This window comes from Vicugna pacos, chromosome 15 (genome assembly GCF_048564905.1).
Source record: "Vicugna pacos chromosome 15, VicPac4, whole genome shotgun sequence".
Classification (NCBI taxonomy): Eukaryota; Metazoa; Chordata; class Mammalia; order Artiodactyla; family Camelidae; genus Vicugna; species Vicugna pacos.
The window spans coordinates 44,496,488-44,510,802 of NC_133001.1; the positions used below are offsets into that span (position 1 = coordinate 44,496,488).

Consider the following 14,315-nt stretch of genomic DNA (forward strand, 5'->3'; position numbering starts at 1 on the left):
TATAAGTCAGCCTCCTGTGACTGTGAGTTGTGTGACTCAATACCCTAGGGCCCAATTATCATTGGATGAGCTGACAAAATTGAGTTTTTGAACTTGTAAAGCTGAGGATCAGTGCCTTGGTCATTGCTTCTCATGGGGCTGGCAGAATGCAGAGGGTGCCCCTGGAGGGGCATGCTAAAATCTCATTCTGTGGTGGTTTTTATCAACACATCCTCCATATCCTCTCCACAGATCCTGAGATGCCATCCTAGGCTGTGCATTGTTTCCTGCTTAAGAATCGTGGCAATAGTGAACCACTGATATTGACGCGAAGGTGTTAGTGTGGAAAATGGCTGAGAACCACTGTCCACAGCTACCATGACCTCACAAGTTTTAGCCATCCTCCGAAGTCAAGGTAGTACAGCCCGAGGTTCTTCTCTACGTTAAGGTCCAGATATGGTAGGTCTTAATTCTGGCCTATGGTTGGGTTTTAGCCTCTTGGGCTTTGCAAGGGCCAAAAAAGTGGCACCCAAGTTCTGAGCCTAGGTTCTTGAGAAATAAGATAAAAAGCAGATGAAGAAACAAGATCTCACTTTTATTATCAATAAGTTAGAAAAGAGCTTTATGAGATAGCCTGAATGAGTTTGCTAATTTCCTGTCTTAAGGGAAAGTATGAGTAGACTGAGCAGATACTCACCAAAGTTGTTCCATCCCACTGGTCACATGGAGAAGTAGAGAGAGAGAATAAATCCCCCGCATTCAATCTATTAAACCTTGATAGCTTAGTTCCACCCACATGAGAAACATGGACCAAAGGCAATCATCTGCCAACTAGGTCATTCATTCAGCCTGCATGAGGAAGAGAAGGAGTGTAGCAACAGACTGGGAGCATTATGTTACTTAAACTCACTCTGTAAAGGAAGAAGTGAGGATACAGCATTCTACCTCCTCCCAGCACTACATATAAGGAATTCTGAAGAAGTGCTAATGATCTAAGAGGAAGACTGTTCTGGCAACAGGTACAAGATGTATTTGTTGGGAATGGGGAGGAAAGTTGGGACATCAGTAAGGAGTCTGTATGAAATAATCAGGGCAAAAGACTGTGATGAAGTGGCTGCAAAATGAAAATTGAGCTGTAAGAAATATGGTGTTATCTCCTCATGGTACAAATGAAAAGAGTAAGGCAGCTGACAGTCCCAAAAGATTTGAGATTAAGGCTGAACTCTGCTACTCAAAGGCTATGCAACTTTGCCTTAGTTTCCTCACCAGTGAATATTTCTAACAAGAATTAAACCATCAATTCAAGTTTGAGGATCAATTTAAACAATACCCTGCAAAAGCACTATATGTCTGTCACCACCACAGACAATGTAGTCTCTTTCAACGCAATCATTATACTCCGTGTTTTTCTCCTGTGTTGCATTATTGAGACGTCAGATCAGGTCCTTGCACTGGCTGGGATGCGCAGTACAATAACAGCAGTGTTTATAGATATCCTTGATTTGCTGTTGACTGGCTTGGAATGCTTTTAAACCTTTACTGTTAGGTATGTTAATTTGTTGAAAGTTTTAGCAAACACTTTCTATCAGATTAAGGAAGCTCCCTTCTGCTGCTAGTTTGCTAAATTAAAAACATTTTTCATATATGTGCATTTTTTAAAAGTCAAATAACATTTTTGCATTTACCAAAATGATTATAAGGTTCTTCTCCACTGTTACTGTGTTGGATTGTATTTCAAGACTTCAAATACTGAACCATCTTTGTCCCTGGAATAAACCCTGCTTTGGCATGATTAACATGAGGGAGGCAGCCTAGTTAAGAGACCTGGGATCCAGTCATCTTTCAGTCTCATGGCTTTAAAACTTATGCTGACTTCTGAATTTGTATCTTCAGCCCCAACTACTCCCCTAGATTTCAGCCCTGTCTCTACCCAACTGATTGGACATGTCCTCCTCTTGGATGTCCAACAGGAATCACAAATTTGTGACAGAAAATAAATTAAACCTGCTTCTTCCCCATCTCTGTTAATGGAAATTCCATCCTTCCAGTTGTTCAGGCGAGAACCCTTGGGGTTGTTTTTGATTCGTCTCTCACTTCACATCTGATATGTCAGCAAATACCGTTGTCTCTACTTTCAAAGTAATATCCAGAATCTGACCGCCTCTCACAATTTCCACAGCTGTAACTCTAGTCCAAGTCATCATCTCTCGCCTGTACTATGACAGTAGCCTCCTGCAGGTCTACCTGCTTCTGCATTTGCCTTCTCTACAACTATTCTCAACACAAAATCCTGAGTGATCCTTCCAAAACCCAAGTTAAAATCACATCACTCCCCTCCTTAAAATCCTCCAGTGGTGCCCCCATCTCAGAGTAAAAGCCAACGTTCTTATTCAGGTCTACAAGGCCTTACACCATCCTGGCCCTCATTACCTCTGCCTTCATCTCATACAATTCTCCGCATTCACTCAGCCTCAAGACTGTTGTTCCTCTGCTTAGAGAGCTCTTTCTCCATGTTGCCATGGCTCACTCTCTCACCTCTTTTAGGTTGTCACTCAAAAGTCACCATCTCTGAAGACCTATTCTGACTTTCCTGTTTTAAATTGCAACCACTCCCCTCTGGTAGTACTCTCTACCCCTCCTTCCCTACTTAATTTTTCTTCAAAGCATTAATCATCTAGCACATCACATGTTTTGTTCATTTGTCAATCAACGATCAGTAGAATGCAAGCTCCACAAAGGCAGGGGTTTTAGTTTTTTCTTCACTGATACAGCCTCGGTGTCTAGAACAGTACCTGGGAAATAGTAGGTATTAAATGAATACTTGTTGCCTGAAAATGTATATATTGTTATTACTATTACTTTAAAATATTCATTCTTTAAAATAGCTATTGTTCAGTATTTTAAAAGATAAACCCTTAAGAGTCCCAAGACTAACCACAACTTACTTTTTGCAGTTGATAAGAGTGACTGAAGTGACAAAACCACTTTATTTGAGGTTATAAAAATCACATATCAAAGACTGATTTTAAAAACTAGAACTGGTTCATTATACTATTCTTTCTACTTTCATATATGCATGAAAATGTCCTTAATAAGAGGCTTTTTAAAAGCTTTCAAGAGAAGGTAAAATGAAATTTTAAAGCCTAGGCTTAGATATGTATGAGTCTTTAAACAGAGTATATTTTATGCACAGCCTTTTCCCCAGCTGGTTTTGGACTTTAAAAGTCTAGCTAACTGAATAATTATCATTTAAAATACAATTGCTAACTAACATCAGAAAAATGTTTAAAAAAAAGGAAAAGCTAATCTAAAAAATTAATGCCTATTTTATAAAAGTTTGCAAGCTAAAAAGGAAACTGAACAGGAAATATGCAGCCTAAAATTTAGTAGAGGCAGGTGTGTAATAAATTACTTTAGATTTGAAAGCAAAGCAGAATTGTGCAGGACTGGCTCTTCAGGTATGAGGAAAGGAATTCCAGGTAGACATTTTTTCTGTTAGAGGAGGGTCTTCCTGTACAGTGACCTGTCCCATCTGTCCACTTTCCAAGTTGCTTAAGTCACTCAGCTTCCAGAGGCAATGATTTTAAAAGCCAGTCTCACAGAAATTTCACAAAAAGCCATCTTATGCTTGTTTAATTTCATCATGAATCACTTCTCAGTGGCATTATATTGTAGGTGAAAGATACAGTAGGGCATTCTATATATTCATCTTGGGAGAGAAAAGTGGAAGGGATTGTCTCTCCTGATCTGCCTTTTCTGGTTTCTCATTAACTGTAGTCAATCCAAGGGGGCAGAGGGTGGGAAGGGATAGACGGGATTTCAAAACTGTAGAATAGATAAACCAGATTATACTGTATAGCACAGGGAAATATACACAAGATCTTATGGTAGCTCACAGAGAAAAAAATGTGACAATGAATACATATATGTTCATGTATAACTGGAAAATTGTGCTCTACACTGGAATTTGACACAACATTGTGAAATGATTATAAATCAATAAAAAATGTTAAAAAAAATTGTAGTCAATCCAACCAGCTGACCTTCAGTGGGGTAGTAATTTCTGAGGAAAGTAAAGGGTTTAACAGTTAAGCTATGTAAATATGCTGCTTGGGACTGTAAGTAATGAAGTACTATTTTTGAGTAACATTTATATGCATTAATTTTTTTAGACACCATCCTTAAAAAGTGGTAGTATTAAAGATAAGATGTTCTGTAAACTCTCGAAATACGTAGAGGCTCGTATTTCATGAAAAAAGGAACAATTATCAGGATAGACCCATGACTTCGTCTCGAACTCCTGGACATTCTGCAACCTTCCTTTAGCTTAACAACCCAGACTCTAGGAAGACAACTTAGTACCTGGTCTATCCATCAGCTCCTTTCCCTTACTAAAAACACTGCTTCTGAATCTATTTCTTTAATCAGCAGTTGAGAGCCTACTAAGTGTAAGGCACTGAAGGGGAGAAAAAGAGGTGTGAACCTCTTCTTCAAGAAGCTTACAATGTGGTGGAAGAGAAAAACATGTATATATAACTGAGTGCCAAATGGAGACCCCAGCACTGCACAAGGCAGTACAGAAGTGGGGCTAAACTAAGTGTGGGCAAGGAGGGCTTCCTGGAAAGGGCATCTAAACTGAAGCCTTGAAGGACAACTTATAAGGAGAAAGAAGGAGCATTATAGACTAGGGAAAGAGAATGAATATGGCAATGGAAGAGGGAACATGCATAGTAAATCCAAGAATAGAGACCAGATCAGTGTGGCAGGATCATTTGCTTAGAGAGGGTGTAGAGGATCTTCAAGCTTAAAAGGCAGGGATATTCAGATCAACTATAGGCAAGAAGTAGTCACTAACAGATTTTGAAGGTTGTGTTCAGAGAGACTTCTCTGATGATTGTGTAAAGGATGAAAGTAAAGGCATGAGGGTAGTTACTATAATCACCCCCAAAAGATAATTAAGTCCAGAATTCAATCTCTAATCAGTGGGCTTAGAAAGAAGAAGACAGCTATGAGGCATTCCAAAAGACAATTTGCAGTTTGGTAATACGAGTGGGAGGAAGCCTTGAAAATGACCACTAACAGAATGATGATGTAATTAATTCAGGTAAGGAACACAAGAAGATATTTATGGGGAAATGAGTTATTTGGTTTGGGACTTAAGTCTGAGGTGCTGAGGGTAGGGGTGCGATCCATCCATGTGGTAATGTTCACCAGCTGGAAATTGAGGACTACATCCTGGGTAGAAGAGTGGACTTAACGATGCATATAAATGTGAACTGTACTGGGTTCCAGGGAAAAGATGAAACTGTTCAGGGAGAGTATAGGGACTTGTTTGAGAACTATTACCCTCACACACATTTAAAATATGGGGGAAAATCAGTATTTTAACACATTCAATATTAGTGCCCAGTCTTATTTTCAAAATGGAATACCCCTACAAGTTTTTAAGGAACTTGGAGTTCTGGAGAGAAAGGTTTAACTCGTAAGGATTTCCAGAGCCTCTATGTGTCATTGTCTAAGCATGTTTTGATCTCTAATAGTTGTACGGGGCAGTGGAGACGATGACAGATTTCATCACAAAGCCCAAGGATTGACTCTTGGGTCCAGCACTTACCAGCCACCTGACCATACAGCTGAGTTTCAGTTTCACCATCTGTGAGATGGGGCTATGACCTACTCTAATAATTGCTTCATAGGATTTTGAAGGTCAAATGACATATTGTATGGGAAAGTGCTATACAAATTAAGAAACTATTAGCACAAGAGTATTAGCCTAGCAATATAGCCTGGCTATATTGTAGAAATGACAAGAATTTAACTGATTATAATAATCTCCATTATTAGGAAGGAAGCAAATTCAGACAAGTGTCGCCGTACTTCCCACACTGCCCAGCACAGTGTCAGTACAGCAAAGGCTCATCAAAAATGACATAAATACTAAAAACTTGATCTAAGGTTTTTTGTTTTATTCCATACCTTCGGATGTCTGGGCATTGGAGAGGGAGGAAAATCTGATGGAACAGAAATTATTCCTTTTAGTTCTTCTTTTCTCAAGCCAATGTCTCAGGTTTACTACGGAAATCTTTCTGGGTATCACTTGGTCCTGCTGGTTGCACAAACTACCTAAGTTCTGAGACAAGCACAAATGATTAGACCAGAGCTAAACTTCAGCATAGGAGAAAGATTTATTGTCTGCAGGAGGATCAAAAGCTAGGGAAAAGTGAATGCTTCCATGATGCACTCCAAGAAACCAAATTTCTTGCCTCACAAAAGGGATCCTCTGTCAGTCATTTTATACCTGCCCCACAAGGAACCCACATTTCCTCAAATTCTTTTAAGCTAAGGGGATGAGGCTGCAGTTTCACAGAGCCCCTTCTTCATTTCCTGTTAAGATATGCAGGGACAGGATACCTCTCCCAAAACTGTACTGGGATACCTGCTATGTTATGCCAAAGCTCACCCCCATTTAGGCCTCCAAAGGGCAGCCTCTGACTGCATCCAGAGAAGGGGCCAGGCCCTCTCTTCCCAGCACTTGAGTTTTCACCCCTCTTCTCAAAGCCTGTTTTCAAGAATTATTTCATGTAAGAAAGCACTGCCTAAGGTCACACAACCTTATTAAAGATGAATGAGTCCTTATTAAAGATGACTCTGAATGAGTCCTTAATTATATAGTCCAGGAGAGTGAATCCAGAATTTGGAATTAGAAGACTTGGTTTCAAGTCCCAGTTCCACTGGTAGACAGCATTTGTGTCATGACCTTTCTCTTTACAACTCCCTCAAAGGACTGCAGAGGATTGAATGAGATAATGTACCTAATTTTGCATCTTAGAAATTGTTTCAGTGCAAATTTATTTTCCCTGAATTAAAAAAAAATATTGTCATCAGCCCCAACAGACTGTGTAAAAGATATAAAACCTCTACCTCTGGCTGGATAGGGCTAGTCATGGAAGAGAACTTAGCCCCTGGCTGACACAATTTTCAAGTGAGGATCTCAAAGCCTAGTTCATGTTCCTCCTGGAGCCAAAGGCTAATTTAAATTACTTTCCAGTCAACTGGTTGACAAAATTCTATTCACATGTTTGAGAAGTCAGGCACACTGGTTAACAATTTAGAAGAATAGCTCTCTGGGGCTCCTTCCTGTCTCCAAGCCCTCCTTCACAAGTGCCATTCCTCAGAATTTTCACCCTGCTCTTCACTGAGCTACTTGCTTCTCATCCTGCAAACCTAATTTCAGATGCCACTTCATCCTCAAGGAAACATTCCTTCACTCTCCAGGCAAGGTCTCACTCACAAAGCGACTTCTAACTCTCCTTTATATTCCTTAATTCTATTGTGATTATAACCATGTAAGCACTCTCCATGTGACTATAAGCTCTGGGAGAGCAGGGTTCGTATCTGTTTGGATCCTTCCATATCCTTAGTGGCTCAGATAAAGACAATGCAATATATTGAATGAGGCCAGAGCTTTGTGTTTCTTCAATCTTGTTAAGAGCTCTTGTGACAATGAGCATAAAGTATATAAAGAAAACTAATTTAGTGGTGCTGGCAGAAAAGGTTCTGGACGGAAAAATGCTTCCTTTGGCAGTTTTCTCCAATAAAAATAATTTATGGGCTTAATTAAATCATCAAGATCCTTTTCAGAGGTACAGGAATGGTCAAGGATCGACCTTGCTCTGAATTATTCACTTGAATATTCAAGTGGAGCAGTTCTTTTGGGAAGAGCAGTTAACGTCAATAAGGAAATTAGCACAATTTCCTTTGTAAACAGACAACTGTCCTCTCTTTTTCTTTGATTGTTAGGGCCCAGGAGACAGTTTCTAAGTACAGACCCTATCTTAGGCAAAACCAGGAAGAAGATGAAGTTCTATCTCAACCTCACTTTTTCCTCAATTGTTACTACTTGTTTTTCTAATGGCCTTCCCAACCCTACCTTGGGATAAATTTAAATCAACGTTCAGCCTCATGTAAGAGAAGTATCATTTTTACCTTACTCTGATTTTTGGTTTTTCTCTCTTCAGTTTTGTTCCCCCAAACATATATATGACAACAGCTACCAAATTTGTGTGTATTTGTGTGTAGGAATGTGTATGTGATAAACACTCTCCCTCTCCCCCTAGAATCACAGTTGCTCACCTACTCCCCCTCCTAATCTTGGCCCACCCTACTTGGCCAAGTGTTGGTGGATTTAGGCTGCCTTTAAAACACACAAACAAGAAATAGGGCTTACATTCTGTAAAAATGTCATTGTCAGGAAGGAGCCTCCTCAAGTAAGATTCAACATCTGTATACCGTGTATAATAATACTAAATGTTAGTATATAAAAACGAATGATTGAGGCAGAGATGGTATCTTGTAGCTAAGAAGCACTGCTTGGACCAGGTCTCCTGGGTCAAGAAACAGCAGGGCCAGAATGTTTAATTATCAGACAAGTGGCCAGAGTTAGAATTTCCTCACAGCCTACTACCATGACCTTGCTGTGACCTCAACTTTCACTGGGCTGGTTCTTATTAGGGTGACTTCGAGGAGCCTTGGCTTCAGGGATCCTGTCTTTTATTATCCCTTAATTACTTGTTAGTCATCTTAGGCTTTGGCAATTCCTGCAGGACGTAGGTTTCATTTCTTCCCTGTAAATGAAGAGGCAACCCACGAGGTTGTTAGACAAATTCTATTCAGTAGCTGGAAAAGTGAACTTCCTGTGGAATGACAGGAATTACATAGAAGCAAGCAATTTTATTTTCCTCAAATGTAGCAATAATTTTAATCTGTACATACATAAAACAAACAGTGCAATTATAAAACCTTGAAGGTGACATGCATACTTTAAGGTGCAGTTGGGATGGGGGAGGATGTTAGCATCTCCAATTTTCCTTACCACTTCTTTTTTTTCTAGTTCCTTATGCAAAAGTACTGAATCAGGAAACTTCATCTGGAATGCTGAAGTTAAAGGTGAACTTCCTGAAGTCTGCACGTCTAAATATCACAAACAAAACAGAAATGACCTCCTAGAACAGTTTGGGAGGGACTAGAGTAATATGGCTGGGCTTTCAAGCTGGGAATGAATGAAATCAGGGATGCATTTTCTCACAAACTAAAAGAGATAATGTTTGTAACTGAGTGTCCTATTTCTGTTTCATAGTTGCTACCCACTTGAGCCCTTCCACCAATCTTTTTATTCGGTAGAGTTTCTGAATAGATGCTGTTCAGTGGAGTTACTTGTAACTAGGGGTGGTGAGATGCAGAAAGGAGGACCTGGGAAAATGGCTTCTTCCTTGATGTCTGAGTCCATGCTCCTCTTCCATTGTTAGTTCTTATGGCCTTTCCTCTGCCACGGAAGCAGAGGTAGCTGGTGCACAATGTCAGATGTCTTCGTTCACAGGCCCAGAGGTGCAGTAAAGGTGACTGATGGGGGTCTACCTTTGCTTCTTCCACAATACCTTTCTCAAGCTTTCCTGGCCTTGAAGTGGAACTTCTAGAACTGGAAAGTCAGTTCACTGGGTCCCTGACTCACAGGCCAGGATGAGACAAGACATGGCAGAGTGACAAGACACAAAGGGAAAATACGGTACCAATTAGCCTCAGAGCAGGATAGAGAGATTTATATTTGCACTGATGAAAATTCAGATTCCCAAAGTCAATCAAAAAAAAAATGAAGATTTTCTTTGAGTACTAATTTTTCTCTGTACAAGTAGCCTGTGCACTTCTGGTGATAACTCCTTGCGCTGCTCCCGTCGGATGGTCCCAGGGACACTCTAGGGCAGGATGCTCTAGCTCATCTGGAACAGCTCATCTGGAACAGCTCTTTCTGGCATTTTGATTTGAACCCCAAAGTAAATCCATACATGGCGTCACAGTTATTAAAATAATAAAATATTACTAGCCAAATGTAACTGCAATTCAATCAATGTTATATTTCACACACAGAAATTTAGAAAAAATCAAGAATATGATAACAAAACCATAAAATTAAACAGAAGGAAATCAATTTCTACAAGAAATCAAATATATTTACAGTGAGATTTAAAGGGAAAAATAAGCTACTTGAATCATAAATTTAATTTTTATTTTAAATAACTTTAGCTACCTCAGCTGTTAATACAATAAAAGCAGAAAGAACAGGCTGCCTTTTTTCCAGATTTAATCAGAAAACTGTATCTACAATAATTGACATTAACTCACTTCTTGTCCTTCACCCATCTCATCAAAAATTATTGCATTTTCCCCCAAACTGTAATTTTTGGATTCCTCTGTGAATATACTCATTTCGTCCTCGTTCCTGGAGGCATCTTGGTTTAAATCCATCTTTAAAAAAAGGAGAAGGGGTACATATGTGGAGGCAAAATATTCTCTTGAAGCCAACAGATATAGAGTTGCTAGAAGAAGCTGACTGTACACACAAGCTGCCTGGGGTTGGGAAGGGGAGCGCTGTTGACTGAGGGGCGTGTGACAGCCTTTGGTGGACGGGCACAGGCAAAGCCCCACCGGGCCCTTCTTCCTGGGTGGGGTCGGGACTGAGCCAGCGGAGGCGGAGCTTTATCTTCCCCTTTGAACTGGTCGTTTTGGTTCTCCTCCAAAAGCCTTCATCCAGATAAGAAGCCAATGACTGATTACAAAAATAAGAATAATTAAATTTGGCTCAAGAGAGAGATTGTCCAACTGTTCTGCCTTGTTATTTTTTCAATATTCAAGGCCTTTACAAAGAAAGAAACAAAAACATCTCTCAATCTCCCAACAAAAGTGAACTCTTTTTTTTTTGCTCCAAATGCTACGACCTGAAGAATGGCTGCAGATTGAGATATCAAAAATCTCAGAAAAATATATAATATATTTGTATATCTCTGTATGTCTATTATTTAAATTTCACATTCCTTTAAAAGTGGTTATTCAGTCAGTAGCTGCTGAAGGAGGCTCTTCTGCTGGGCCTGGGGGGTCTGTGGTCCTGCCGTGGGCTTTTGAGTTCCCAGTGGACCAGGCTGGTTCAGGTAAGGGTCCCCGCCTACCAGATTCACTGTACACTGGACATCAGCAAACACCTGAACCTGTTGCACCTGCTGGAACACAAATAAAAGATGTGTTTAGACAGAAGGGTCTGCCCCCCCGGCTTATGAGTGGGTACTACTTGAAGTGGAAACTCACTAGAGCATTCCTCTAGTCTGTAGTCACCACAGAGAAGAACTCTTCTGTCTTCTTGTCCTACAAAAAGAAAATCGCTGCACTCATTTTGCTCAGGGTTCTGGAAAGTTCACACTTTAAAAATAAAATCAAAATTGGAATGGTCAAGCCTCCTACAGGGTTGCCATCAATACTGAAAGTCAGCATCACTGCTAATATTGCCAAGATTGGGAAAAGCCCAGTTGCAGTCTGGGTATCCAGTGGCGGGTTTAAAAATACATATATTATTTGGAAAACTGGTTTTAAAAGCATTCTATGGATGACTCTAATAGGATAAAAAAAATCTCTATGATGTTAGAAAATGAAGGGCTTTAACTCAGTATTAGCAAAATAAAAACCACCACACCTCAGTAATAGGACATCAGAATTACTGAAATGGATGTCCAGAAGATTTGTGTAGTATCTAATTACACTATTACATAGCTCCTTTACATACTGCCTTTAGAATTACAGCAAAATATTAGTAGAACAATTTTATATTTAACTTATTTTTCCTGATAGATAATCCATTTAAACACATAAGCTAAAAATAACAGTAAACAACTAGCCGAGAACAGTGTGAATTTTCCCTTTAACTATTCTCAGTAATAATACATATATTCCTTTAAAAACCTAAGGTTACATAGATTTAACACTTCTATTGGGAAAACAAAGCCAGAAGTTAGCCTTTACCAACCAGTCTTATTAAAATTCATTTGTAGAACTGGCTAGGCCAATATCACACCTATGAATGTTCCAGACCAAGAATGCAGACGGCTTCTAAGGCATCCAAGTGCATCTAACCAAGTGTCTCAGCATTTGGCAAACTTGTGCCTCACGTTTAATAGGTTCATGAAGTATTTTAGATTAGTGATGCATTTTTTGGTCATTCATCACTAAATTCATGCCAATTACAGTCAGCTTTTCTGAAAACATTTCTATCCTAATTGAATAAAAGTTGTTTTCCATCAGCCTTCATTGGCCAGATGTCAAATGTCCCGACCACCCAATTTCTCCATCAGTCTTGCCCCTGATGTTTTCTCCTCACGATGCACCTCCATCCTCACTCCGTTCTCTTGGGTGAGGCAGAAAAGTCCTTCGCTGAGCGTTTTTAGTGTCTGATGAATTAAACCTCCGCTGAGCTCAGGATCATTTCTCTACTCACCCTTCCTCTCATCCTCCACTTTCCCCCAGTTTCCCAAATACTGCTTCTTGCCCCCATAAGCTCCCATTTGTTTTCTTCTTCTTTCGAGTTCTTCCTCATGTATCTAACATCCACCAGCTCTCTGTCTGAGTTTATTCTCTAGCTGCCTCTGCGCCCTGCACTCACCTTTGTTCTGTGTAGCTCCTCATTCCTCCTCTTTTCCTTCTAGAGCTCCAACCTTGGCCTTCCTCTCTCTCTCTCTCTCTCTGTCAACAACCCTCTACCAGCCCTCTTCCTCCTTCTCTATTCTCTGTGTTCTTTCCTGTTCTCTCCCCTGACTTGCCTCTTCCCCATTCCAGCCCTCCAAATGCATGCTGCCCCCCATCCTCTCCCAGTCCTCCTTTCCTTGTTCTTTCCCTTCTCCTTTTCTGTACATCTGTCTCCATATTTCTGTCTAACTTACTACCCAGCTTCTGTCTGGCAAATACAGAAACATTAGAGCAAACAGAGATTTCATGATGCGCTACCACAGAAAGAAGATCCTGCCACTGAAACTTAACATGAGCACAAACTATAGTGCATTTAGGCCCTGACTAACTTTTTTTAAACATAAAACTTCATGTTTGTATGTTTCAACATGTGAAATACTGGGACAGAGTGTAAGGTGTTTCAGTCCCCAAACACTTAAAAAAATTCTTGATAAAGGCATGATAAAACAAATTAGGGAGAAAATTCTGCTCCTTTAAAAAGAATGCTTTTCTAAAAATGATAGTCTATTCTGAACTTTAAAAAACCGAGAAGACAAAACCAAATTCCAAAATGTAGACATTTCAGCCATTTTGAACAATTACTTAAAAACAAGGTGCTTTAGACCAGACCTCAAAGGATTTCTGACATTGCTATACCTTCACAGGCAGGCAAAACAAGACAAAACAGAGTTTACAATTTTTCAGGTGAGAAGAGTGGTGTGAGAACTGAGTCCCAACCTCTGAAGATTTTCCAGCATAGTTTTTACTTCAATTTAAATACTGTCCCAGGACTCAGAAACTTCAACACTATGCTGTTTTGTCTTAACTAATCTGTTGAGCTGCCCAGCATTTGTCTCTGTAGGTGTGAGACATGTAATCATTTTCCCCATCACAGAATACTCTCTCTTCACCCTCACAGGACTCAGATCCTATTTCCTGATGCTCCAGCTATGAACATGGTCTCCTAACTGGTTTTCCTTCTCCTGAACTGGCCGCCCAGTGCTCCTGCCTTCCCCTTGTTCTCCCTCAAGATGAAGCCGAAACTAGCTTTTATCACTGTTCCCCTTCAGGGATGATGCTTCATCTGCAGAACTGAATCCAAATCCCTTAGAGTTCAGCATTCAAGGCCCCTGGAACTTTGCCCCAAACTACCAATTTTATTCTTATGAATTCTTATTACAAACCTTCACCTTCAGTGGATTTGGTTTCCCAGGACTATGCTGATATTACTGTTCCCTTATCTCTGTGCCCTCTAACTTCCAATCCCCTAGACTTCCAAGCTCACCCGCTTCCCCAGCCTCCAAAAAGCACAATACCTCTCTCCTTTGCTTGCCTGGCTAACTGTCCTTCAAGACCAAGTTCAGTCTCATCTCCTTTAATATAAATGCTCTTCTGACCATCTCAGTAAGCTTTCCTTTTAATGCTTACAGTTCATGTTACTTGTAACATAAATTGGAGTTTGCCTTCTTTAGTTATGTGATAATTTATGTTTTATCTTTCAACAGGCTCTAGCTGGTATGGTAGTAAGAGCATGAGCTTGGTGTTGGAAAGACCTGGGTTTGAACCTCAGCTCTGCCACTTTCTAGCTCTGTGATTTGTGCATGGAGTTAAATCTCCTCAGGCTCTATTTCTTCATCTGTGAAAAAAAAAGGAAAACTAACTAACTCCTTCCTAGGGTTATAGTGAGGCTTACACGAGATAAAGCAGATAGTGCCTAGCACAGTGCCTGGCAAATCATTAGCGTTCCACAAATGAAACTTCCTTTCCTCACTTGTCTCCATGGTTCAGCTAAAGAG

General features: G+C 40.1%; 1 protein-coding gene across 11 annotated transcripts in view; it reads right to left on the minus strand.

The window, feature by feature from the left end:
* Positions 1-8,689: 8,689 nt before the first annotated feature.
* Positions 8,690-14,315, minus strand: part of NCOA1 (nuclear receptor coactivator 1) — a 212,411-nt gene continuing 206,785 nt past the window's right edge. For 8 of the 11 annotated variants that reach the window (XM_072938138.1, XM_072938130.1, XM_072938131.1 and 5 more), the window contains one exon: positions 8,690-11,027. In XM_072938138.1, the coding sequence (XP_072794239.1) occupies positions 10,857-11,027 (171 nt within the window). In that variant the 3' untranslated portion in view covers positions 8,690-10,856. Of the gene's footprint in view, positions 11,028-11,112; positions 11,170-14,315 lie in introns of all 11 variants that reach the window. The other 3 variants (XM_072938141.1, XM_072938140.1, XM_072938139.1) reach the window with 3 other exon arrangements.